Source organism: Pristis pectinata, chromosome 1 (assembly GCF_009764475.1).
Source record: "Pristis pectinata isolate sPriPec2 chromosome 1, sPriPec2.1.pri, whole genome shotgun sequence".
NCBI classification, from domain to species: Eukaryota; Metazoa; Chordata; class Chondrichthyes; order Rhinopristiformes; family Pristidae; genus Pristis; species Pristis pectinata.
Window position 1 is genome coordinate 91,495,899 of NC_067405.1, and position 23,271 is coordinate 91,519,169.

General features: G+C 50.9%; 1 protein-coding gene across 1 annotated transcript in view; it reads right to left on the reverse strand.

The window, feature by feature from the left end:
• Positions 1-20,099, reverse strand: part of LOC127575985 (kunitz-type protease inhibitor 1-like) — a 61,702-nt gene extending 41,603 nt beyond the window's left edge. The window contains exon 1 of the mRNA XM_052026308.1: positions 19,579-20,099. Coding sequence (XP_051882268.1) covers positions 19,579-20,011 — 433 coding nt within the window. The 5' untranslated portion in view covers positions 20,012-20,099. The remainder of the gene's footprint in view (positions 1-19,578) is intronic.
• Positions 20,100-23,271: the final 3,172 nt, after the last annotated feature.

A 23,271-nucleotide genomic window follows, 5' to 3' on the forward strand; every position in this document is an offset into this window, starting at 1 on the left:
CTGTTCATGAGATCCTGCTGTGCCCACATTAACTCGATATCATGCTGGAACAGAGATATTTGTCCACCCATTTGACCACAGCAACAGAGATAACACTTTGAAAACTACTTCACTGGCTGTAAAGCCTTTTATAACATTCTAAATTTGTGAATAATGCCACAGATCATTCCTTCTGTTTTTATAAATTCTATACGATAGTTGGATCCTCCAGCAGTCTTTTTTTTGCTCTAGATTCCAGCATCTGCAGTCTTTTGTGTCTCCAATAAAACCAAACCTTTCTGTCTGTACTTAGATGACTGGAACATGTACTAAGTTGTAGGCTCAGAGACAGTGACTTTTGTTTGCCACCTATTTACCTTACTTCCTGCCACCTACTCCTAATTACATCCTTAGACCTTACAATTCCTAATGTTAAACATAAGGGAGAAGAGGAAGGGTGGAATCTGACTCCAATCAGACTGGGACAATATGGCTCCTCATGGCGGTTGGCTCAGTCAGTCCAAACAAAAGTCCACAGAGATGCTGCTGTCGTGGGTAGGAATCACACATTGATCGAGAAGCACAGCAAACACTAAATTCTATTTGGCCACATCACTCAGAACCTCTCTTCTGAAGGTAATGCTCTCCAGGTGATTCACACTACATGCCATACACTTGGTGAGTATCTCATTTTAGCACAGTCTGACGTCAATAGGTTCTGAGTAACAACCAAGTTTACTTCCTGCCACACCTTTGAGCTGGCACAGAAACAAGGCTATCTTGAATATTTAGTGACAAAAGAAAACACTCAGACAAAACATCTTACAAGTGTCTTTCACGTAGTGAACAGGTTCCAAGGAACTTCACAGCAGTGACTATCTGAAACTCAAGGAGAAATTAGGAGAGTTGATGAATAGTTTAGTCAAAGAGCAAAGGAGGAAGCAGGTGTAGAGGGCTAAGGGAGAGAACTCCAGTGCCTTGGGCTTCAGCAGCTCTGGCGTAACTGCCAATGGTGCGACAATTAAATTTGGAGATATTTGTAGCTAGAAGTGGAGACCAGCAAAGGTCTTGGAGGGTTGCAGGTCTAGCAGAATTACATAGAGGAGTTTTAAATTTGATGTACTGCTAGACCATAAGGAGAGATGGGCGAATGGGACTTAGTGAGTTACAATACTGCCAGCAGAGTTTTGTGCCATGGAATTCCCCACCAGCAGTGACAGGACAAATCCTATTGCTCTACATTGTCCAGTAGCTAAGGGATCTTTGACTTGCACCTAAGAAAAAAGATATCTCAGCAAAAGTACAGCACCTCCATAAATGGAGGTTAAAGTGCAACATCTAACATGAGCAACAGATCCTTCCCTCATGCACTATTCAGCTTTCCTCCTTAAATGCTACTCACCTCAATTACTCATGAAAGCAAGTTTCACATTTCTTCCTATCGCTGGGAGAAGAAATTTACTGGATTTAACTTTTGATCCAATGTTTTGAATTTCTTTACCTTTGGAAATATCTTTTCTATTTCTACCTTCTCTAACTCCTTTGTAACATTACAGAACCTTTAGCAAGTCTTTTCTCAGTTGTCTTTAATCATTTCAACCTTTGTGGTTCTGGTGGCCCCCCTTCTACTAGTAGAGAATAAAGCTAGGGCCAGCTCCAATCTTTTGTGACGGGTATAACCTCTCAGCTCTGATCAGTGACTCAACAATGGGCCAATGGAAAAGATCCAAGGTGGGTCAAAGTACTTTGCGAATGCAAATACCAAAACCAAAACAAGTGGTGTCATTCTGAAATGAGGTTAGGCCAGAGGACGTGCAACATTCAAGTGTAAATGCACACACAAAGCCATAGCTCTCAATTGTATACATTACGAGTAATGGGAGTACGAGATGTTATAATCATTGAGATGAAACCACTCCATTCCTTCTCTAAACTACATAATATCCACCATGCAATTAAGTAAATAGGAGAGTAGGTCACCATGTATGACCCCTCTCTTAATAGGAATGGGAGCAGTTTTCCCTATCAAGAAACTACAGTAAATGTTTACCACAAATGATACCTGGGCTTTAGGAACAGCTGGGATAAACTGTTTATGATCTCTTAAGTATAGAAGATTGAGAAGCCATCTAATTTTAAATGATTAATGTTGATAGGATAGATAGAGATTATTTCCTTATGTGGGGGGCATCCAGAACAATGGGTATAATCTTAAAGTGAGCAGATAATAGGGAAGAGGACCAAAAGCTTGGGCAAAGAGCCAAGCTGTAAGGGAGCATTGTGACCAATTGCAGCAAGGCTTAGAAAGTACATTTTGGAACTCAAACATGGCAGATAGTTATACAGCATGGCAACAGGACTTTCAGCCCAACTGGTCCATGCTGATTAAGATACCCCATCCAAGCTAGTCCCATTTGCCAGTGTTTGGCCCATAACCTTCTAAAACTTTCTGATCATGTACCTGTCCAACTGGCTTTTAAAAGTTGTTATTGTACCTGCCTCAACCATTTCCGCTGGCAGCTCATTCCACATAATACAACCCTTTGTGTAAAAAAGTTGCTCCTCAAGTTCCAATTAAAATTTTCCTCTCTTACCTTAAACCTATGTCCTCTAGTTCTTGATTCCCCAACCCTGGGAAAAAGACTGTGCATTCACCCTATCTATGCCCCTCCATGATTTTATACACCTCTATAAGATCACCACAGAGGAAGGTCTCCACAGACTTGGCTGACCACATGACTTCAGTTGGTATGACATAGCTATGATTCCATGCAGTTTTGACGACCAGCGATGGAGGTAAGGTAATTGGGAATATGGAAGGGGCCAGAATTGGAAATAAAGAGAACAAGTTGTGGGACTGCAGGAGTTTACCGAGATAGGAGAGGGAGAAGCCATCGGCAAATCTGCAAACAAGGATAACTTTACACACGAGAAGAGCCACTTTATCCCAAAGCACAGAGGATACAAAAAGAGAGAGTATGAAGTCTTGCTTGGATTCTGTCAGTGACTTATCACCATCAGCATCACTAAAACAGATTCTGGGCATTAGCACATTGCTGATTGTGGAACTTGCTTTGCAAAATTGACCATCACCTTTCTTGCATCACAACACTAAACATATTTCAAAAAGTACTTAATTGTCTGTAAAAATCTTCAAGAAGCATAAATGCCAGTTTATAGATTGTGTACAATTTAAAAGTTCTCACTGAATATTCATTCTCTGCAACAAAAATTACCTGTGTATTTAATGAGTAACAATATTTCCAAGGAAACTTGAAGCCTACAAGAATGACCATACAAATCTGCTGTCACATTTTCCAGGTAGGAAACATCTGGGCATTATGGTCTGGACAGTGCGAGTGTGGGGCAGTCTCAAGGGACCAACTGGTCTTTAATGACAGCTTTCAAGCTTATTTTAAAAAGAAATATTCATATGGCACTTTATGACTCCAGGACATAACTTGTGCTGAGCAAGAGCCCAGAAATGTTAATGTGGCGAGGAGCAGACAATCTTGGTCGGGAATTACTATGATCCAGGACAACTTCCCAAAAAGATCCCTGGTTCCATAAGAACCTTGAGGAAGAAAAAAAACATGACACTTGGAAAGCATAGAAACCCACTGTATCTAACACGGCTGCCTTCTGCCACAGCCCACTGCCACTCACCCACTCAATCCATCTCTGCCATGTTATCCCCTGCATTAGAAGCAAGTACATCTCTGCCTAGTCCTCCTCCAACAATTCCAAACCCTCTCACCATATCTCACCCAAGAACTACACTTGAGTATTGACAAGATTCAGTATACTACTCCATCAGAAATATAATTATATTTGTATAGCACCTTCAATGTAACAAGTGTGCTTTATAGGTGCAGAATCCAGCGAAATGGCAGCATATCACATCTTGAAATATTAAAATGGACAAGACTGAATTTTAACCAGCATCTTAAAGGAAAAGACATAAAGGTTTAGGTATTGAAGTTTGTAGCTCAGGTGGATGAAGACTGTTGATTGGCTGAATATGCTCCTGTGCTAAGACAATTCTATGATTCCACGAACCTATGGCTGTCCACAGTGGAGAAAAGGTGATTGGGAATATGCAAGAGGCCAGATTTGGAGTAATATCATGTTCTTGGGGGACTCTTGGCTTGCAGGAGGTTACAGAGATAAAACAGGGTAAAGCCAACATCTAATTTGTTATCAACAATGATTTTATATTTGAGGCATCAGTGAGACGGGGGCCACTTTAGCCAAAGGCACATATAGTAAGGGAGAATGTGAAGATCTGTGTGGTTTGCACTCATTTTGTGATTTATCAACATCAGCATCACTAAAACTCATCATTAACACATTGCTGATTGTGGAACTTTCTTTGTAAAATTTGCAGCCATATTTCTTACATCACAACACTGAACATACTTAAGGAATTGTCTATAAAGAACTTCAAGCAGCACCAAGATCACAAAAGAAGGGTCTCTCTTGTGTAATATTAGATGCTCTCACTGAATGTTTGTTCTCTGTAATAGAAATTACCTGTGTATCTAATGAGAAAAAAAATTGTATCAAAAGCAATGTGAACCTTACTAAAAAGAACCTTTGCAAATCTGTCAAATTTGCAATAGGAAACAACTGGCATGGTGGTCAAGACAGCAGGAGTGCGAGGAGTCCTGAGGAACCAATTGTTCTTTTACTTTCTATATATTTTAATGGCAGCTTTCAAATTATTTTGAAACAATAAAGACACATTTATAACCATAGGGCATCTCAAACTATTTTTCTGCTGTTGAAGTACTTTTGTAGTCACAGTAATAAAGGACATACTGCAGCCAATTTGTGCAGAACAAGATCCCAGAAATAGCATCATTATGAGGACCAGACAATCTTCATCAAAGGATTAATATCAGCCAGAACCTCCTTAAGAGTTTCCTGCATTCATAAGAACTTTTGAGGAAAGAACAAAACAATATTTAGAGAGCATAAATGCCCACTGGATCTTGCAGTGATATCGTCAACACTATCCAACATCACCACCTGCCCAATCACCCATCCATACCACATTATCCCCCTGCATTACACGCAAGACCTTCACCACCCCATGCCTTGACAACTATTCCAAGCCGCCTCATGACAGCTCATGCAAACTACACTTGAATCACGTCAAGACTCATTGCTATTCCACAGGAAATATAATTACATTTGCATGGCATCTTCAATATAGCATGATGCTTTACAGAAGTAGTATCCAGAAAATGCCAGCAGCACATTAAAAGGGGAAGAAGGGGTACAGAGGTTTAGGGAGGGAAGTTCAGAACCAAGGGTCTTGGCAATTGAAAGCACAACATTGCAGCAATTAATATCAGGGATATACAAAAATGCCAAAACTGGATCCTCAAGTTGGAGGAGCTCAGAGTTAGCAAGGGCAGAGGTTACTCAGGTGGGGATTTGAAAGCAAGTAATGATAAAATTCCACACACTCCTAAGGCAGAAGACAGCATAATCCATTTGGGGATTCAAAGGCAGAATTATGGGAAAGAAGAGTGTAGATTTTGAAACAAGGGAAAGTGAGCAGGTCGTTGGAAGCACAAAGAGAGTGAATAAGATCTCCACGAAGCCTCAGACAAAATAAAAAGTTTGCTTCTTTATGCATAGCCCAGTCAGCACAAGATGGAAAATTTTTAAATGAACTTCAGCTGGCTGCAAGATCAGGAGCCTAACAATTCCCTGTGGGAGACACACACACACACAATAGAAAACAAGTGTGGGTGTGTAATCAGCGGCATTGTTTCTGCACCTGCATTCAAACAAATAGTTCACATCAGAAATATTAAAATATTGAAATTTTAAATTCAAGCAAACCTGCAGACCTTTTAGATATAGCCAGTGTCCACTGAGCTAGACTACCCAGGGAACAAGCAAGGGAGGTGCCAAACCAAACCCAAATTAAGAAGTGGCTGTAAATCTGTTGTGTACAACAGCCATCTGAGCTAAAGCCTGCTTGTAGAGTACGATATTTATTGCTTGTATTTCCATATCTCCAGTTTCCTGTTTGCCAGCCCATGTTCACATTACAGCAATAAATAGAACTCTGTTAAATATTGCTGAGAGAGACACAGGGTAGTGTCACTGAGTCATAGAGAGATAGAAAACAGGCCCTTTGGCTTACCGAGTCCACACTCACCACCAACCACCCATTTGTACTAATCCTACATTAATCTCATTCTCCATAATGTCATTCAACTTCCCCCAGATTCTACCACTCACCTACAGACCGGGGGCAATTTACAGTGGCCAATTAACCTACGAACCTGCACAACTTTGGGATGTAGGAGGAAACCAGAGCACGCAGAGGAACCTCATGCGGTCATGGAGAGAATGTGCAAACTCCACGCAGACAGCACCGGAGATCAGGATCAAACCTGGGTTGCCGGAGCTATGTGGCAGCAGCTCTACTCATATTGAATGATTGTTGGAAGAAACACATGCCAGTCTTCCCCTGAGATCCCAACCATCACAAAACACTTCAGCCAATTTGATTCACTCCATGATACCATGAAGCAGCTATGGAGGCAAAAGGATCAGACAAAAACCAGGTTGAGTACAAAAGACTTGTGTTGCAGAACTAGTCTAGACTCTAGCCACAATGTTCCAATACAGTTACAACATGTTGCATCTACATGGCGACATGGAAAATTGCCCCATTAAGTTGTGATCACAAACAGCTTGTTAAAAACCAGTCTGGCCAATGACTCCCAACCTACAATGGTTGCCATGAAACAGCACTTACACCAATAAACTGATTACCAATATACAGTTTAGTTTTGCAAGGACCACTCAGCTACAGCCTTCATGACAGCATTCATCCAAACAAGAGCCAAAGAGGTGAATCCGAAAGACAAAATGAGAAGAACACCAAGACAGCATTTGATCAAATGTGGCATCAATGAGCCTTGGTAAGACAATTAATGGAATAAGTGGAAAGCACTCCAATGGCTGGTAACATTCCTTGGAAAAGGGGGAAATGGGTGCAATTGATCATCTCTGCCCAAGACAACATTGTGATTCTTCAGGTAACAAAGCAATCCATGCATGCATGCAGCAAGACCAAAACAACAAACACCAAGCAATGACAACCCCAGCAGAAGTCTAACCATCTGCTTAACCTTGGCAGTATTAAAGTTGAGTTCCCTCACCATTAACCATAAGCTTAAATAGCCATGTAAACGCCATGGCCACAACTGCAAGTCAAAGGCTGAAAATCCAAGCTTTCCGAAGCCACTCCACTTGCTGAGAGTCGCTGCACTATCATTCAGGAAGCTAAAGACCATCAAGATCCGCAACCCAGCCTCCACATGACATGTTAGCTCTCTCCACCTCTGGAGGACCCTAGTGCAGTGCATCACTTCTAAGATGTGCTCCACAACTCGCCAAAGTTTCTTCATCTTCCAAATTTGCACCCTCTACCATCCTTTAAATTTATCCCGGCATGGAAATAAATCGCTATTCCTTCATGAACATTTCGTCAAAGCACTGCAGCTCTTACCCTGGGCCTCTCAACGCCCAGCACTGTAGGAGTACCTTCACCAGATGGTCTGCAATGATTCAGGTGAAGGGCAGTTGGTAATGGGTTCGTCAGTGACATCTGCATTACGTAAGTGAAATAATTCATTTTCTTTCAATTAGACTCCTTAGTTTCAAAAAAAAAAAGATTGTGTTGTTCATGTCAAATACAGCTACCCAACTCCAATCTTTTTGACTGAGTGTAATCACAACAAACTGTACCTTTTGGGAGCAGTATAACACATATCAAAGTGGACAGGAGGTTGTGTTGAGGAGCTGCTGCAAAGGACCATGGCAACACTTACGTTCATATAACTCATCTGTAGCACTATGAACAACCGTCCCTTTCCAAAAGTCAGGTGGAAGCCCAAACTCTAACAATAAACATCCTCTTAACAGAATCAAAATACTAAATGTGCAATGATCAAGTGATATTGGTAGTTCCACACGCTAACTCACAAAGCAAAAACGATCATTGCTCCAAATCTAAGGCTGAGCCAAGATGCAAATACGAAAAGTTAGTGTGCGTGGAGATCAGGGAGTCAAGCGCTCTTAACGCGACAAACCAAGAAGCACTGAGCCCAGGTCTGGTCACTGAGACAATAGGAAGTAATTAAGCCTCATAATTAAGGACTCAAGGCTGATTTCCAAAATCTGGAAAGTCAGGAGAAAAATTTTGACCTCCAAACAACCAAAAGGTAATCTTTGTGAATATAACAATGAGTATAGGGAAAGGCATACTCATTGTTATATTCACAAAAATTATAACAATCTTTGTGAATATAACGAGTATACTGTATGCCTTTTGCATTACCTTTGAAAGACCCAAACAGCTGTCAATAAGAGATGAGTGACATTGACCACTTGGCACAGTTACAGGAGCCAACTACAAAAGCACCCCATGTAAAGGAAAAACTACTAAGCCAATTACTTCAGGCAGATCCAGCAGTGGCTTGTATCCAGATAAAAGTGCGATTGCAATAGATATGTGTGTATCTTTACATCCTTTTATGATTTCTGTAGCTCAGTCATCCTCCCCAAACTTTACCTCACCCATGATTGCTGCCAACTTGCACTCTGGCTCATTGAGCTCGAATGGTGACCTGCAGTTGGTGGTGGGGGAAGGTGTAGAGGGAGGCCATTGAGGGGCACCTTAACATGGTCCCAAATTTGCTGGCTTGAAGATCCTGGCAGTCAGCTGCTCAACGATAAAACCCCAGCCCCTGTAACTTCACTAAAATACTGGAATATAACTCAGCCCAGAGCTAGTTATTCTGACAACTAGCATTAAATGTTCTCCTCTTACATTTCTTGATCATGCTGTCCTACTGACACTAACATGCCTAAAGTAAGCTGTAGAAAATGCAGAAGTTACACAATTCTAGGTTATTCTGCTTTCCTGAATTCCATCGCTCTATCACTGTCAGACATTCCATCACCTACCTCGTCGCAAAAGACAAGAATTCCCCCAAACTTCTCTTCAACGCTCTCCTCCTGGAAGTCACTCCCTAAAAGCTGTGACAAATCTTTTCATCATCTGTCCTTATGTGGACAATGGTAAATTTTGACTCATAATGCTCCTCTGAAACATCTCGACCATTGTACTACTTCAAAAGATGCTTATAAATGCAAGTTCTTAGTACTTGCCTGGAGAACAAAAGGCTGGTCTGGTTCAAGTGACAGGAGACTTTTTGCCCGACCAGCGACACATGGGATAAATTTTCAGCCCATTAAGTGAATGTCAATTCTTTTGATGAAAGAATCAGGATGGGTGAGTGGCTTTCATTCTCGGGATGTGTCAGCACAGTGGGGCAGCTAGTAGAGCTGCTGCCTCACATTGCCACTGATCCGGTTTCCATCCTGACCTGTGGTGCTGTCTGTGTGGAGTTTGCATGTGGGCACTTCCCCAGGACATTGCAATTCTCTCCCACATCTCAAGCTCATGTAGGTTGACTGTTAATTACCTGTAGTGTAGGTGGATGGGATAAGAATCGAAGTGGAGCTGACGGGCATGTGAGAGACATTAGGTTACAAGAAAATAAATGAGGGAATGAAAATGATGGGATTGCTCAGAGCCAGCATAAACTCAATGGGCTGTATGGCCTCCCTTTACATAAGGAAATGCAAAATACGAGAACCACGACTTAAGAATTCACCAGCTGTATTTTATGCAAGCAACCTAACACAAATGACAATTAAATTCTTACTCAGCGCACCGACTTCCCTCAGCTACATTTTGTCAGAGGAAATGCTCTGGTCCCCACCACAAACTCAGTGGGAACAGAAATGCAGGCTGTAGTCAAACACTGGTGGTCTTAGTGCATCAGCAACAATCAAACGCGGGTGACTGCCAACAATCTATGGGACAGAAGGAATATCAGGAGGAGTGGAAGGAGGCTTGTCACGAATGGACAGGAAACCACTGTGGGATACCTCTTGTGGCAAAAGGATCAAGTCAACTGCAGTGACATCAGTCAAATTAAGGTCACTTCATTCTCTCATACAGTTGAGAAACTACGCACAGGCTTCTTGTGAATTGTTGCTCAGCGGTAGCACTCCAGGCTGGTACTCATTAAGATATTGAAGGAGTGCAATACCACTGGAAGTTCTTCCTTTTGGATAGGACGTTAAGCACCAAGGCACCACACCCCTCCTCTGGTGATCATGCTCGTTCCCACACACAATATTGGACAAAAGCAGGGAATCAGACAGCTGGACTGACTGATACATATTACACAACCTCACTAAAACAGATCACCTGGCCACTGATTTCATTGCTGTTTATGTGACCTGGCTAACCAAACTCTACCTGCTGTTCCCCTCACTGACTACACTTTCAAAGTACATCCCTTGGTGTGAAACACAAGAGTGCACTATGAAAATGAAAATCTTCCTATGTGATTTTCCCTCGTAAACCAAACTAACTTACCTTCAAGTATATCCACCTTAGTCACCTCAGCTGTAATAGCAAGTTTCACTTTCTCACCACAGAGTTTTGCCTGAATTCATTCTTGGGTTTATTGGTTAGAACCTTAGAACCTTATATTTATAACCTCTAGTTTTGGTTTCTCCCACATGGAAACATTTTCTCAACGTCTACCCAAGCAAACCCATCTACAATTTTAAAGTTCTTTTTTAAGCCAGTCTGCTCTTTGCTAGAATAATGAGCCTGGGCTCTTCAGTATTCTTCGTTTTTCTCATATATTCTCATATCTTTCTGCAACATGGGAGGAGACCGTTCTGCCCATTGAGTCCATGCCAGGTCTCAGAGCAATCCAATTGACCAACTTATTTTCCCTGCAACCTATTCTCTCTGTTTGCCCATCAACTCCACCTTGGTTCTCCTACCATCCACCTACACCAGTGGTAATTTAACAACCAACCAGAATATCTTTGTGAGGTGGGCGGGGGGGAGGGGGGGGTGGGGTGGATGGTGGTGGTGAGGGTAGATGAAGTGGCAGAGAAGGAGGAAACCAAAGCAGTCACAGAGAGAACATGTAAACTCTATACAGAGAGCACCCGAAGTCAGAATTGAACCCGGGTCGCTGGAGCAACATTACCTGTTGTGCCATTGTGCTGCCATCTCCTCTCACAATTCCTTTGCTAATCTGTTTTGCACCTTCTTCAGTTCTGTATCTATGTTATAACACAGACCCAGAACAGAGTGGTGTATTACAAATCTGGTCTAAGCAAGGTTCTAACCTGCTTAACTCAAGTGCTCTGTGGTGTTTTTTGGAAGAGGTACAGATTAATTATGTTACATTGAAGTCACCCTTTAAATTATTTTCTTTTCAGCTATTTCAATACGAGATTCCTTCAGATCCTTTATTATTTCAAGATAAGATATCTTTATTAGTCACATGTACATCGAAACACACAGTGAAATACACCTTTTGTGTAGTGTTCTGTGGGCAGCCCGCAAGGGTCGCCACACTTCCGGTGCCAACATAGCATGCCCACAACTTCCTAACCCGTACGTCTTTGGAATGTGGGAGGAAACCCACGCAGAAACGGGGAGAACGTACAAACTCCTTACAGACAGCGGCGGGAATTGAACCCCAGTCGCTGGCGCTGTAAAGCATTACGCTAACTGCTACATTGGTTCTGCTGAGAAGGTAGGCTATCTTCATCAATGGTTGGCTGAAGCTTTACGTAACCAATAGCCAGTTTCTATTTGCCTTTCTTTAGCCCAAGAGTACCAAACTCGGTCATAACTAACCAACAGCTACGTAGACTGAATCATCCATTTGCTCCTGCAAAGAAATCCAAATGTATGAATGCTGGGAGAAGGTTGGGATTAAACTGCAATTTAGTCATGACAAAATAGTTTCTTAGATCATCAAAATTATGAAATTTCCATAACCATGGAATTGCAGCATAACTCACATTAATGTAGTCAGGAAAGAATAAGGGAAGTTAACAAAAAAAAATGATTTCTGTGTGACTAATATCAACACTAATTCATTGTGATTAGTGATGATGCCTATTGGAATACTAACTCAAAGAAAGAGGCCACCTGACTGGAAGTAAGCACTTTCACAGAATCAGATGGAAATACAGCTAGGAACTAAACAGTGAAAATCCCCTGAAGGAATTTTTGCCACACAACAATCCAAGCAGAGATAAAATTTATGTGATGAGACACAATGTACTGGAGCTGTTCTGTACAAAACCCCCAGTTAGTTCTGTGCACTCCCAACAAAGTGTCACAGACCTGAAACTTTTGACTGTTTCTTTTTCCACAGATGCTGCCTGACATGCTGAGCTTTCCCAACATTTTCTATTTTAAACCAGTTGGTTGCAGTGTTCACATCAATGCGTTACAGACTTCCACATCTACCTAGAAGGAGGAATACCAAAGGCGCTGAAGATCAGATGTGGACACACGAATGGGTCCAGGGGCAATCTATATACCTGAGCCGAGGGGCTGGACTCATTTCGTATTTGAGCCCCATCTAATATAGTCCAATTCATTTGTGTGTTCAGCAACATTCACTGAAAAGGTCAGTGGTTTCTTCCATTTCATACTTTATCTTGACTAATATTCACCTCTCTGTCAACTGACACAAGTTAATTGTGTTTGGAAGAGAATTCATTATTTTCATGCAAGGCATGGGCTGGGTTCCACTGGACCCAGCCCATTATAGAGAAATATTGCAGGTCACACCTTTAAAAGACTGACTGATGGGTCATTTCAACTGGAGATCTGAAATGATTTCAGCAGAGACTTGAGCACAATCTATACTAACACTCCGGCTTTTGCCACAACAAATCATCTCACAAAAAGAGTCTAGGATCATTAACTTGCTGCTGTGTGTGGGATTTTACAATGCACAAATTGGCTGCCATATTACTAACTAAAAGTTCTTCATTGGCTCTGCAACAATTTGGGATCTTCGAGAGACTGATAGTTCTGTTGACATATTGAAGAGATTTCATGGATTTTGCTGACACCATCTAAGTAACATTCACTGATTTGCTAATTGAAAGACTGGAAATATTTAACCACCACATGATTTGTCCTTGAAGCTTTACACAGAAATCTGAGGGACAGAATTTTTGTTACTGGCCCAACTTGCTGTTCTTTAGCAATCTAAAACTTCATTGCCCAAGTACTATCCACTCACACAGCTTGTGCAAGTCATTGGGATGCTACAGACATTTCACTTCAAGAACAAGTGTTGCTGCACTACATTAAGCATGTGCCCTTGTACATTAATAATTACACCCCTAAGCTGCTTTTATTGGCAACCCGAGGCTGACAGAAACTGAGAGGCTAACCAAGCATAAAAAGTTAGCTTTATTCTATCTCATGAACTAAATGCATTATTCAAAATATATTATTCATAAAATCCCCTTTTGCACCCTTTTCATGTACATGCATAGAAGAGAGTTAAGAATTAACTGAAGACTGAAATCTGACAGGACAAGGACATTCTTTACAGTTGATGAAATCAAAATAAACTGCAGATGCTGGATATCTGAAATAAAACCTGGAACGTTAAACTGTCTCTCTTTCCAAAGATGCTGCCTGACTTCCTGTGTGTTTCCTATATTTTCCATGTTTTCCTTTCATTCTTTACATTTAGTCTAAATCAAAAACCTGACCTTGATGGCCAAGGCCACTTATTACGAGCCAGAGGTTATTCAGCCATCAAGTCCGTGCTGGTTTCCAGCAGACCAAACCCATCAGAGCCTTTCACCCTCTCCTTAAATTCCCTTATTCACTCCGACATTCAGAGTTCCACACATGTCAACCGCCATTCAGTTCAATACCCATCCCTCACAAATTGGTAACAAGCAGCACCAAACAAATTGCTGGAGGAACTCAGCGGGTCGAGCGGCATCTATGGGATGAAAGGAATTGTTGCCGATTCGGGTCAAAACCCTGCATTGGGACTGGTTCATACCCCCATCAAAACACACAGTGTAGGCTTCAAAGCGGTGCTGAGAATCTGCACTGTTAGAGGTGGGATCTCAAGTGAACACAGGTACAGTTTACCGGAGACACAAGAGACTGCAGATCCTGGAATCTGCAGCAAAAAACCAAGTTGCTCAAGCATGGATACAGTTTACCCTCTCTGGTGACCTGGAAGATCCTAAGGAACAGATAAAGAAGCTTAATCTTAACTACCCCATTGATAGGCAGTGTAGTGGTTAGCATAATGCTATTACAGTGCCAGCAACCAGGCTTCAATTCCCACCTCTGTCTGTAAGGAGTTTGTACATTCTCCCCATGTCTGCGTGGGATTGCTTGGGTTTCCTCTCACATTCCAAAGACGTACAGGTTAGGAGCTGTGGGCATGCCATGTTACCCGGAAGTGTGGTGATACTTGCGGGCTGCCCCCAGCACATTCTCAGTAACGCAAAAAGATGCATTTCACTGTGTTACAATGTACATGTGACTAATAAATAACTATATTACCATATTTCACTATATCTTAGCGTTTCAAACTGGAAACATTAAATTTCTCTGTGGGGGGAGATGAGGGGAAATGAGGCATGTGGGGGTGCGGCAATGAGGGGGGATGGGGTGGGGACACGAGCGGGTGGGAGTAGGGGGGAGAGGGTGGGGGACAGGCTGGGCTAGAGGCAAGGGAGTGGGGGAGTGGCGAGGAAGACAAGGGGGTGGGAGTGGGATAAGGGAATGAGGGGTGGGGAGCAGAGATGGGGGGGAGGAAAAGGGACGGAGGAGGGAGGAAGGGGAGGAGGGAGGGAGGGAGGAAGGGGAGGAGGGAGGGAGGAAGGGGAGGAGGGAGGGAGGAAGGGGAGGAGGGAGGGAGGAAGGGGAGGAGGGAGGGAGGAAGGGGAAGAAGGAGGGAAGGAAGGAGGGAGGGGGGGAGGGAAGGAGGGAGGGGGGGGAGGGAAGGAGGGAGGGGGGGGAGGGAAGGAGGGAGGGGGGGGAGGGAAGGAGGGAGGGGGGGGAGGGAAGGAGGGAGGGGGGGGGAGGGAAGGAGGGAGGGGGGAGGGAAGGAGGGAGGGGGGGGAGGGAAGGAGGGAGGGGGGGAGGGAAGGAGGGAGGGGGGGAGGGAAGGAGGGAGGGGGGGAGGGAAGGAGGGAGGGGGAGGGAAGGAGGGAGGGGGGGGAGGGAAGGAGGGAGGGGGGGGGAGGGAAGGAGGGAGGGGGGGGGAGGGAAGGAGGGAGGGGGGGGGAGGGAAGGAGGGAGGGGGGGGGAGGGAAGGAGGGGGGGGGGGAGGGGGGGGAGGGAGGAGGGGGGGGGAGGGGGGGGAGGGGGAGGGGGGGAGGGAAGGGGGGGGGAGGGGGGAGGGGGGGAGGGGGGAGGGGGGGAGGGAGGGGGGGAGGGAGGGGGGGAGGGGGGGGGGAGGGGGGGGAGGGGGGGGAGGGGGGGAGGGGGGGGAGGGGGGGAGGGGGGGGAGGGGGGGGAGGGGGGGAGGGGGGGGAGGGGGGGAGGGAGGGGAGGGGGGGAGGGGGGGAGGGGAGGGGGGGGAGGGGAGGGGGGGGGAGGGGGGGGGAGGGGGGGGGGGGGGGGGAGGGGGGGGGAGGGGGGGGGAGGGGGGGGGAGGGAGGGAGGGGGGGGGAGGGGGGAGGGAGGGGGGGAGGGAGGGGGGGAGGGAGGGGGGGAGGGAGGGGGGGAGGGGGGGAGGGGGGGAGGGAGGGGGGGAGGGGGGGAGGGAGGGGGGAGGGAGGGGGGGAGGGAGGGGGGGAGGGAGGGGGGGAGGGGGGGGAGGGGGGAGGGAGGGGGGAGGGAGGGGGGGAGGGAGGGGGGAGGGAGGGGGAGGGAGGGGGAGGGAGGGGGAGGGGGGGGGAGGGGGGGAGGGAGGGAGGGGGGAGGGAGGGGGGGGAGGGAGGGGGGGAGGGGGGGGAGGGGGGAGGGGGGGGGAGGGGGGAGGGAGGGGGAGGGTGGGGGGGGGGAGGGGGGGGAGGGGGGGGAGGGGGGGGAGGGGGGGAGGGAGGGAGGGGGGAGGGAGGGGGGGGGAGGGAGGGGGGGGAGGGGGGGGGAGGGGGGGAGGGGGGGGGAGGGGGGAGGGGGGGGGAGGGGGGGAGGGAGGGGGGGGGAGGGGGGGAGGGAGGGGGGGAGGGGGGGAGGGAGGGGGGGAGGGGGGGGGAGGGAGGGGGGGGAGGGGGGAGGGGGGAGGGGGGAGGGAGGGAGGGAGGGGGGGGAGGGAGGGGGGGAGGGGGGGAGGGGGGGAGGGAGGGGGGGAGGGGGGGAGGGAGGGGGGGGGAGGGGGGGGGGAGGGAGGGGGGAGGGAGGGGGGAGGGGGGGGGAGGGGGGGGGGGGAGGGGGGGGGAGGGGGGGGGAGGGGGGGGGAGGGGGGAGGGAGAGGGGGGGGAGGGGGGGAGGGAGGAGGGGGGGAGGGGGGTAGGGAGAGAGGGGGGGAGGGGGGGAGGGAGAGAGAGGGGGAGGGGGGGGAGGGAGAGAGAGGGGGGAGGGGGGGGAGGGAGAGAGAGGGGGGGGGGAGGGAGAGAGAGGGGGGAGGGGGGGAGGGAGAGAGAGGGGGGAGGGGGGAGGGAGAGAGAGGGGGAGGGGGGAGGGAGAGAGAGGGGGGAGGGAGAGAGAGGGGGGAGGGAGAGAGAGGGGGGAGGGAGAGAGAGGGGGGAGGGAGAGAGAGGGGGGAGGGAGAGAGAGGGGGGAGGGAGAGAGAGGGGGGAGGGAGAGAGAGGGGGGAGGGAGAGAGAGGGGGGAGGGAGAGAGAGGGGGGAGGGAGAGAGAGGGGGGAGGGAGAGAGAGGGGGGAGGGAGAGAGAGGGGGGAGGGGGGGGAGGGGGGAGGGGGGGGGGGGGGAGGGGGGGGAGGGGGGGGAGGGAGAGAGAGGGGGGAGGGGGGGGAGGGAGAGAGAGGGGGGAGGGGGGGAGGGAGAGAGAGGGGGGAGGGGGGGAGGGAGAGAGAGGGGGGAGGGAGAGAGAGGGGGGAGGGAGAGAGAGGGGGGAGGGAGAGAGAGGGGGGAGGGAGAGAGAGGGGGGTGGGGGGGAGGGAGGGAGAGGGGGAGGGATGGGGAGGGGGGTGAGAGAGGGGGGAGGGGGAGAGAGAGAGAGGGGGGAGGGAGAGAGAGGGGGGAGGGGGGGGAGGGAGAGAGAGGGGGGAGGGGGGGAGGGAGAGAGAGGGGGGAGGGGGGGAGGGAGAGAGAGGGGGGAGGGGGGGAGGGAGAGAGAGGGGGGAGGGGGGAGGGAGAGAGAGGGGGGAGGGGGGGAGGGAGAGAGAGGGGGAGGGGGGGAGGGAGAGAGAGGGGGAGGGGGGGAGGGAGAGAGAGGGGGGGGGGAGGGAGAGAGAGGGGGAGGGGGGAGGGAGAGAGAGGGGGAGGGGGGGAGGGAGAGAGAGGGGGGAGGGGGGGAGGGAGAGAGAGGGGGGAGGGGGGGAGGGAGAGAGAGGGGGGAGGGGGGGAGGGAGAGAGAGGGGGGAGGGGGGGAGGGAGAGAGAGGGGGGAGGGGGGGAGGGAGAGAGAGGGGGGAGGGGGGGAGGGAGAGAGAGGGGGGAGGGGGGGAGGGAGAGAGAGGGGGGAGGGGGGGAGGGAGAGAGAGGGGGGAGGGGGGGAGGGAGAGAGAGGGGGGAGGGGGGGAGGGAGAGAGAGGGGGGAGGGGGGGAGGGAGAGAGAGGGGGAGGGGGGGAGGGAGAGAGAGGGGGGAGGGGGGGAGGGAGAGAGAGGGGGGAGGGAGAGAGAGAGAGAGGGGGGAGGGAGAGAGAGGGGGGAGGGGGGGAGGGAGAGAGAGGGGGGAGGGGGGGAGGGAGAGAGAGGGGGGAGGGGGGAGGGAGAGAGAGGGGGGAGGGGGGGAGGGAGAGAGAGGGGGGAGGGGGGGAGGGAGAGAGAGGGGGGAGGGGGGAGGGAGAGAGAGGGGGGAGGGAGAGAGAGAGAGAGGGGGGGGGGAGAGAGAGGGGGGAGGGGGGGAGGGAGAGAGAGGGGGGAGGGGGGGAGGGAGAGAGAGGGGGGAGGGGGGGAGGGAGAGAGAGGGGGGAGGGGGGGAGGGAGAGAGAGGGGGGAGGGGGGGAGGGAGAGAGAGGGGGGAGGGGGGGAGGGGGGGGAGGGAGAGAGAGGGGGGAGGGGGGGAGGGAGAGAGAGGGGGGAGGGGGGAGGGGGGGGAGGGGGGGAGGGAGAGAGAGGGGGGAGGGGGGGAGGGAGAGAGAGGGGGGAGGGGGGAGGGAGAGAGAGGGGGGAGGGGGGAGGGAGAGAGAGGGGGGAGGGGGGAGGGAGAGAGAGGGGGGAGGGGGGGAGGGAGAGAGAGGGGGGAGGGGGGGAGGGAGAGAGAGGGGGGAGGGGGGGAGGGAGAGAGAGGGGGGAGGGGGGGAGGGAGAGAGAGGGGGGAGGGGGGGAGGGAGAGAGAGGGGGGAGGGGGGGGAGGGAGAGAGAGGGGGGGGGGGGGGGAGGGAGAGGGAGGGAGAGAGAGGGGGGAGGGGGGGGAGGGAGAGAGAGGGGGGAGGGGGGGAGGGAGAGAGAGGGGGGAGGGGGGGGAGGGGGGGAGGGGGGGGAGGGGGGGAGGGGGGGAGGGAGAGAGAGGGGGGAGGGGGGAGGGAGAGAGAGGGGGGAGGGGGGAGGGAGAGAGAGGGGGGAGGGGGGAGGGAGAGAGAGGGGGGAGGGGGGAGGGAGAGAGAGGGGGGAGGGGGGGAGGGAGAGAGAGGGGGGAGGGGGGGGAGGGGGGGGAGGGAGAGAGAGGGGGGAGGGGGGGGAGGGAGAGAGAGGGGGGAGGGAGAGAGAGGGGGGAGGGAGAGAGAGGGGGGAGGGAGAGAGAGGGGGGAGGGAGAGAGAGGGGGGGAGGGAGAGAGAGGGGGGAGGGAGAGAGAGGGGGGAGGGGGGGAGGGAGAGAGAGGGGGGAGGGGGGGAGGGAGAGAGAGGGGGGAGGGGGGGAGGGAGAGAGAGGGGGGAGGGGGGGAGGGAGAGAGAGGGGGGAGGGGGGGAGGGAGAGAGAGGGGGGAGGGGGGGAGGGAGAGAGAGGGGGGAGGGGGGGAGAGAGAGGGGGGAGGGGGGAGGGAGAGAGGGGGGGGAGGGAGAGAGGGGGGGGAGGGAGAGAGAGGGGGGAGGGAGAGAGAGGGGGGAGGGAGGGAGAGAGAGGGGGGAGGGAGGGAGAGAGAGGGGGGAGGGAGGGAGAGAGAGGGGGGAGGGAGGGAGAGAGGGGGGAGGGAGGGAGAGAGAGGGGGGAGGGAGGGAGAGAGAGGGGGGAGGGAGGGAGAGAGAGGGGGGAGGGGGGGAGAGAGAGGGGGGAGGGGGGGAGAGAGAGGGGGGAGGGGGGGAGAGAGAGGGGGGAGGGGGGGAGAGAGAGGGGGGAGGGGGGGAGAGAGAGGGGGGAGGGGGGGAGAGAGAGGGGGGAGGGGGGGAGAGAGAGGGGGGAGGGGGGGAGAGAGAGGGGGGAGGGGGGGAGAGAGAGGGGGGAGGGGGGGAGAGAGAGGGGGGAGGGGGGGAGAGAGAGGGGGGAGGGGGGGAGAGAGAGGGGGGAGGGGGGGAGAGAGAGGGGGGAGGGGAGGGGGGAGGGGGGGAGGGGAGGGGGGGAGGGGGGGAGGGGAGGAGGGGAGGGGGGGAGGGGGGGAGGGGAGGGGAGGGGGGGAGCGGGGGGAGGAAGAGGAGGTGGGGGGGAGCCGATGAGATTATTCGTTTACCTGCGCCAGGTAACCTGGGTTTGAGGTACTCCTGGTAGACATCACTGAGGATGAAGTTGCTGAAGCCGTCCCTCCTGAAGAACCGGCAGACGTACTCCTGGTTGTAGAGGCAGTTGAAGAGAAAGCAGCCTTTGATGGTCCGGAACATGGGGTCGACCCCGGGCTGGCTGCTCATGTCTTCCAGCAGCACCACATTACATTGGCGCAGGCGGCAGCAGATCAGCACGCAGTCCCGGGCGCGGCTCACATTGGGCGAGCTCAGGAAGGTGGCGCCGGCCGCCACTGAGTCGTCCGTGTCTAAGATGAAGTCTTCCCGGCCCAGCTCGAAGTTGTGCAGGCACTGGCCAGGGTCGGCGGCCCGGCTGCCGGGGGGGAACAGCAGCAGCAGGCGGCAGGCGAGCAGAGCGAAGGTCGGCGGGCTCAGACTGCTCATGTCGCCGGGGCTCCTGGGGCCGTGCGAGGAGATCTCTGAACCAGCAGGTGAATACGGAAATAGGCACCGTGAGCACTCAGTCTGTACAACAGGAAGTGTAACACAACACCTAGCACATCCCAACACCCAGCCCATCCCAACCCCATCCTATCCCATCCGCAACATCCAGCCCCGTCCCATCCCCAACAATGCAGCACACTCCCAACCCTCAACACGTCCCAACAACCAATTTCGGTTCATCTCAACACTTGCTCACCTCACGCCCTCAGCACCCTTCTCCCCACTAGCCCCTCACAGCCCCCCCTCAACCCACCAGCCCCCCCATTCAGCCCCCCTCACCCACCAGCCTCACACTCAGCCCCCCCTCACCCACCAGCCCCACAGCCAGCCCCCTCACCCACCAGCCCCACAGCCAGACCACCCACACTCGCCTTCCCAATATCCAGCCTCCCCCATGTGCCCCCCCAACTCCCGTTTCCCCCTTCACCACCCCAGTGCATTCACCTTGCATCCAGCTGCCCCTCAGCCACCCTGCTTACCCCACTCACCATCCCCACTCACAGCACCCCCCACTCATCAGTCACACACTCAGCCACCTGCTTACCCTCTCCACATTCACAGCCCCCCACTCACTCCTTCCAGCACCCAGATTCCCTGCTCACTGCACCCACTTACACCCTCAGCTCATTTCTCTGCTTACCCACCCTTCACACCTGCCCACCCCAGATCTAGCCCCAGCTCAGCCCCCTTCACCCAGTACCACTCAATCCCATACCCACGCCATCAAAGTATGGCATTAAGGAGTCAATGTGAGACATGAGCAAACTCTTCACTGGTTGAAATGTTCGCTCACTGAAGGGAAGATGGTGGTGGTCATTTAAACTCAGGGCATTACTGCAGGAGCTTCTCGGAGTAGTGTACTGGGCCTAACCATCTTTGGTCGCTTTGCCAATTCTTTCCACCATCAGGGCAGAAGTGGTGATGATTGCACAATGTTTCATGCCATTTGCAGCAGTTCAGAAACTGAAGCAATCCATGCCTGCGTTCAACAAGAGCTGGGCAACGTGCAGGGGTGGGCTGAGAAGTAGCAAGTAACCTTGGCAGCACACGATGCTGGGCGATGACTGTCTCCAATGAGAGAGAGAGATTAAACAAGAGTATAATCATCACTATCTGCACCCTTCGGTCACTATTGAGCAAAAGTAGACCAAAGAACTGAATTCTGGAGGTGAGGTGAGTTGAGAGTGACTGCCCTTGACACTAGGGCAATGTTTGACTGAGTGTGGTATCAAGGCACATTGGTAAAACTGAAATCAGTAGTCATTAAAGGGTGAACACTACAGTGGCTGGAGTCATACCTCACACAAAGGAAGATCGTTCTGTTTGTCAGAACTCAGTCATCCCCTCCCTTGGACATCACTGCAGGAGTTCTTCAGGTCCTAGACCCATCCATCTACAGCTCTTTCTTCAACTACCTTCATCATAAGGACACAATCTCTAATGATTGCGCAGTGTTCAGTTCCATTTGCAACTCCTTAGCAAATGAAGCAGTCTGCACCTGCATGTAGCAAGATCTGGACAACAGTCTGGCATGGGCTGATAAGTGGCAAGTAACACTCACACAGCTGAGGTATTCAGCAATGGTCTGTCTCCAGCAAGTGAGGGAGAGTCTGAGCACTCACCCTTGATGTTCAATGGTATTATTATCCTCCAAATGCCCCACCATTGATATCTTAGGCTTTATCTAAAATCTCACCTGAACCAGCCACATTGTGGCTACAACAACAGGTCAGATTCTGGGTATGATGGTGATGATATCTTTATTAGTCACATGTACATCGAAACACACAGTGAAATGTATCTTTTGCATGGAGTGTTCTGAGGGCAGCCTGCAAGTGTCGCCATGCTACCGGCGCCAACATAATATGCCGACAACTTCCTAACCCCTACGTCTTTGGAACGTGGGAGGAAACCGGAGCACCCCGAGGAAACCCACACAGACACGGGGAGAACGTACAAACTCCATACAGGCAGTGGCTGGAATTGAACCCAGGTCACTGGCGCTCTAAAGCGTTACACTAACCGCTACACTACCGTGCAAGTGATTTGCCTTCTAATACCCAAAAACTTTTCTACCATTTACAAGGCACGTCAGAAATGTAATGGAATACTCTGCACTTGCCTGGAAGAATGAATTTCCAACAGCACTGATGAAGCTCAACACCGTGCAGGGCAAAGTAGTTTGTTGAACTGGCACCCAATCCCCACCCTTGGTATGATCTCCTTCCACCAACACACCATGGCTGCAGTGTGTGCCATCAAGATCCCTCTCGCAGTTCACCAGATTTCTTACTGAGAGCACCATCCAAACTAGCAAACCACTACCTAGAAAGTCAAGGATAGTAGGTTGCAGTTCCTTCTCAAGTCATCCAGACTTGGAAATTATATTGCTCTTCCTTCTTCTGTATGCTAAGATTCCCTACCCAGCCACACATTGCAAGTATCCTCACTCAAGAAGGCAATTCAGCACTGCCTTCTGAAGAGCAAGGGAATAATTTCCAGTGTCCTAGCCAATGTTTATTTCTTAATCAGCCATGATTCTAAACAGATTATCTGGTTGCTCCCACCGTCCCACTCACTGTGCACTGATTGGCTACCATTTCTTCCTACTTTACAAGAGTGGCTAAACTTTGTGAGTAATTTATTGGTTCTACAGTGCTGCAGAGTGTTCCAAAGTTGTGAAATACACTATATAAATGGAAGTTCTTTCTGTCTGTGGAGTATCCATCATGCGCCAAGTAGAAGTCCCTCTTCCCTCTGTGACTGAGGCACCAGATTAATCAGTGGTTGCTCTGTATGAGGCTTAATGACAACAACAGGAGCTACCATCAAAACAAAATGTAACACCAAGCCTTATGGAAGATTTTATAAATAGGGACCAGAAGCTTGACCTTGAGGAAACTCATTCAGTGACAGGCAAACTCCACACAGACAGCATCAGAGGTCAAGATTAAACCCGGGTCACTGGAGCAGTGAGACAGCAATTCTACTAGCTGTGCCACTGTGAGTCCAAACTTGATGAGAGACTTCATTTTTCTATAGTTCTAAATTTTATTTTGCACATCACTGATCTATTGTCAAAATGGTATAACGTCCCATGCTGCAATTCAATTAAATTAGCAGCAAACACCAACAGGAAACTGAGGCTATGTGCTGTCAGAGTGACGCAGGGGAACAACAGCAGTCCGTTTTGTAGATGG